The sequence below is a fragment of the Chaetura pelagica genome, unplaced genomic scaffold (assembly GCF_000747805.2).
Source record: "Chaetura pelagica isolate M959 unplaced genomic scaffold, ChaPel_1.0 scaffold1553, whole genome shotgun sequence".
NCBI lineage: Eukaryota > Metazoa > Chordata > Aves > Apodiformes > Apodidae > Chaetura > Chaetura pelagica.
Window position 1 is genome coordinate 14,480 of NW_009952661.1, and position 2,218 is coordinate 16,697.

At 69.2% G+C, this 2,218-nt stretch overlaps 1 protein-coding gene across 1 annotated transcript in view; it reads left to right on the forward strand.

The window, feature by feature from the left end:
* Positions 1–366: 366 nt before the first annotated feature.
* Positions 367–2,218, forward strand: part of LOC104385318 (F-box/WD repeat-containing protein 7-like) — a gene marked incomplete at its 3' end in the record, with an annotated part of 7,785 nt that continues 5,933 nt past the window's right edge. Inside the window, exons 1-5 of the mRNA XM_009993756.1 lie at positions 367–510; positions 884–966; positions 1,545–1,683; positions 1,948–2,082; positions 2,155–2,215. Coding sequence (XP_009992058.1) covers positions 884–966; positions 1,545–1,683; positions 1,948–2,082; positions 2,155–2,215 — 418 coding nt within the window. The remainder of the gene's footprint in view (positions 511–883; positions 967–1,544; positions 1,684–1,947; positions 2,083–2,154; positions 2,216–2,218) is intronic.

A 2,218-nucleotide genomic window follows, 5' to 3' on the forward strand; every position in this document is an offset into this window, starting at 1 on the left:
GCCTCCTCAGCCCAGACCGGGCTGCCCAGGGCAGGGGGGAGTCCCCATCCCTGGAGGGGTTTCCAAGCCCTGGAGATGGTGCTGAGGGACACGGGGCAGAGGTGGCCTTGGCAGGGCTGGGGGCACAGTTGGACTGGAGGATCTTGAAGGCCTTTCCCAACCCAAATGATCCCATGATTCTGCCTCTCAGCCCCCCAGCCCCCTGTGTGCCCCAGCCTGGGGCACCCCAGGGCCAGCCCTGCCCCACGTCCCCTCCTGCAGGTGGGGGCCGAGGATGTCCCAGGCCCCTGGGACTCGGGGCGCCCCGGGAAGGGCAGCCCAGGGGCCGAGGGCTCCGCTGGACGAGGGGCGCAGGAGCCCGAGGAGGAGGAGGAGGAGGAAGAGGGGAGCTGCAGCGAGGAGGGGGAGGACGGAGGCAATGTCTACTTCTACTACACCATCGGGGAGCGCTGGATCGACTACCTGCAGCGCACGGAGGACGGGGGGCTGCTCCGCCGGGCACAGCCCAAGGTGGGGCTGGGGGCTGTGTCCGGGGGGGGCTGTGCCCTGGGCAGGGGGCTCTTCAGCTGGAGCTGCAGTTGTCACCTTGCTGTGTCCTGCTCTTGGTGCACGGTCGGCTGGGGGGGTCTCAGGGAGGTCCTGCGGGAGGTGGGCATGGGGGTGAGCAGCTCCCCCGGCCATCCCTGGGCAGCTGTGGAGGGAGAGACCCCCAGGTGTACCCCCAGGCTGGGGGAGCCCAGTGCCACCTCCCAGGGCTGCCCAGCAGCCACCCCACTATCCCTACCTCTCCTGGTGCCCCTGAGGGTGGGGTAGCTGCACCCTGGGCAGGGGAGGGGTGACACGGGGGGCTCTGCTCCAGCTCTGCCCCCCCTTCTCCCTGCAGATGAAGCGCAAGTCAGAGAACGGCCCGGACGGCCGGGCCCTTTCCCCCGGGAAGAAGCTGTGCAAGGGCTCCGAGTACGGCAGGTGAGAGCTGGGGGGACCCTCCTGCCAGCCCCCTCCCCTGTCCTGTGGAGCCTCTGTCCTTGGAGACTCACCAGGGCCACCTAGGTGGTCCTGCTGGAGCTGCGATCAAGCAACCCCTAGGGGGTCTCCAGCCACAGCCCATTGTGGTCTGGTCCTGCAGACAGGCTGGGGAGGGGGCTCCACCCTGGCCGCAGTGGGGTAGGGGTGGCTGCAGAACACAGGGTGGAGGAACCTCAGGAGCCATCTGTGCCAACCTTCCTTGGCAGAAGCAGGGTGTGGACATAGGTGGCCCAGCCCCCTGTCCTGCTAAACCCTGCAAGTGTCCAAAGTTGGGGAACCCAGCACTGCCTTGGGGAGATGATCCCCTGGAATGGGATGGGCTTCCTGGCCTGGAATGGGATGGGCTCCATGGCCTGGAGCTGGATGGGCTTTGTGACTTGCAGCTGGATGATCATTCCGGTCCCTTCCAACACAGACCACCCTGTGGCTGTTTCTGGGGGGTTGGGGATGGCTCCTGGGCCCCTGGGAGGGGGTTTCCCGCGTGTCCCTGTGACCGTGGCTCTGTTCCCGTGGTGCAGGACGCTGGGTCCCTGCACCCCCAGCCCCACCACCACCTTCGGGGACCTGCGCAACGCCCAGGCGGGGCCGGCGCGGCGGCGACGCATCCCCTCGGTGGCTCCCCCGCCCGAGCTGCAGGACTGGCTGCGCACCTTCCAGGTGGGCTCCTGGGGGGGGGAGGGAGGCAGCCCTGGGGGGGGTCTGTCTGTGTCACCCCCCCGCAGGGGGGGTCTGGTGAGCTTCGTGGTGTCCCCTCAGCCTGGGGTGGTGCTGTCATGTCACCATCGCTCACCCCCTTGTCCCTGTGTGTGACCTGGGGAGCTCCCAGGCCTTGCCCCGGTGCGTGGGAGGGGGTAGCCCTGGGCAGAGCCCCCCAGCAGCCCCCCACGCAGGGTGTGACGGGTGGCACGTCCCTGTCCCCAGCGCTGGAGCGGCCCTGAGAAGCTGCTGGCACTGGACGAGCTGATCGACCGGTGCGAACCCTCGCAGATCAAGTACATGATGCAGGTGATCGAGCCCCAGTTCCAGCGGGACTTCATCTCCCTGCTGCCCAAGGAGGTGAGGCCAGGCCCCCTGCCCCGGGCCCGGGCACCCCCCCGGGCCCCCCCTGACTCCCTTCTGCCCCCCCAGCTGGCCCTCTACGTCCTGTCTTTCCTGGAGCCCCGGGACCTGCTCCGCGCCGCCCCGCCCCGCC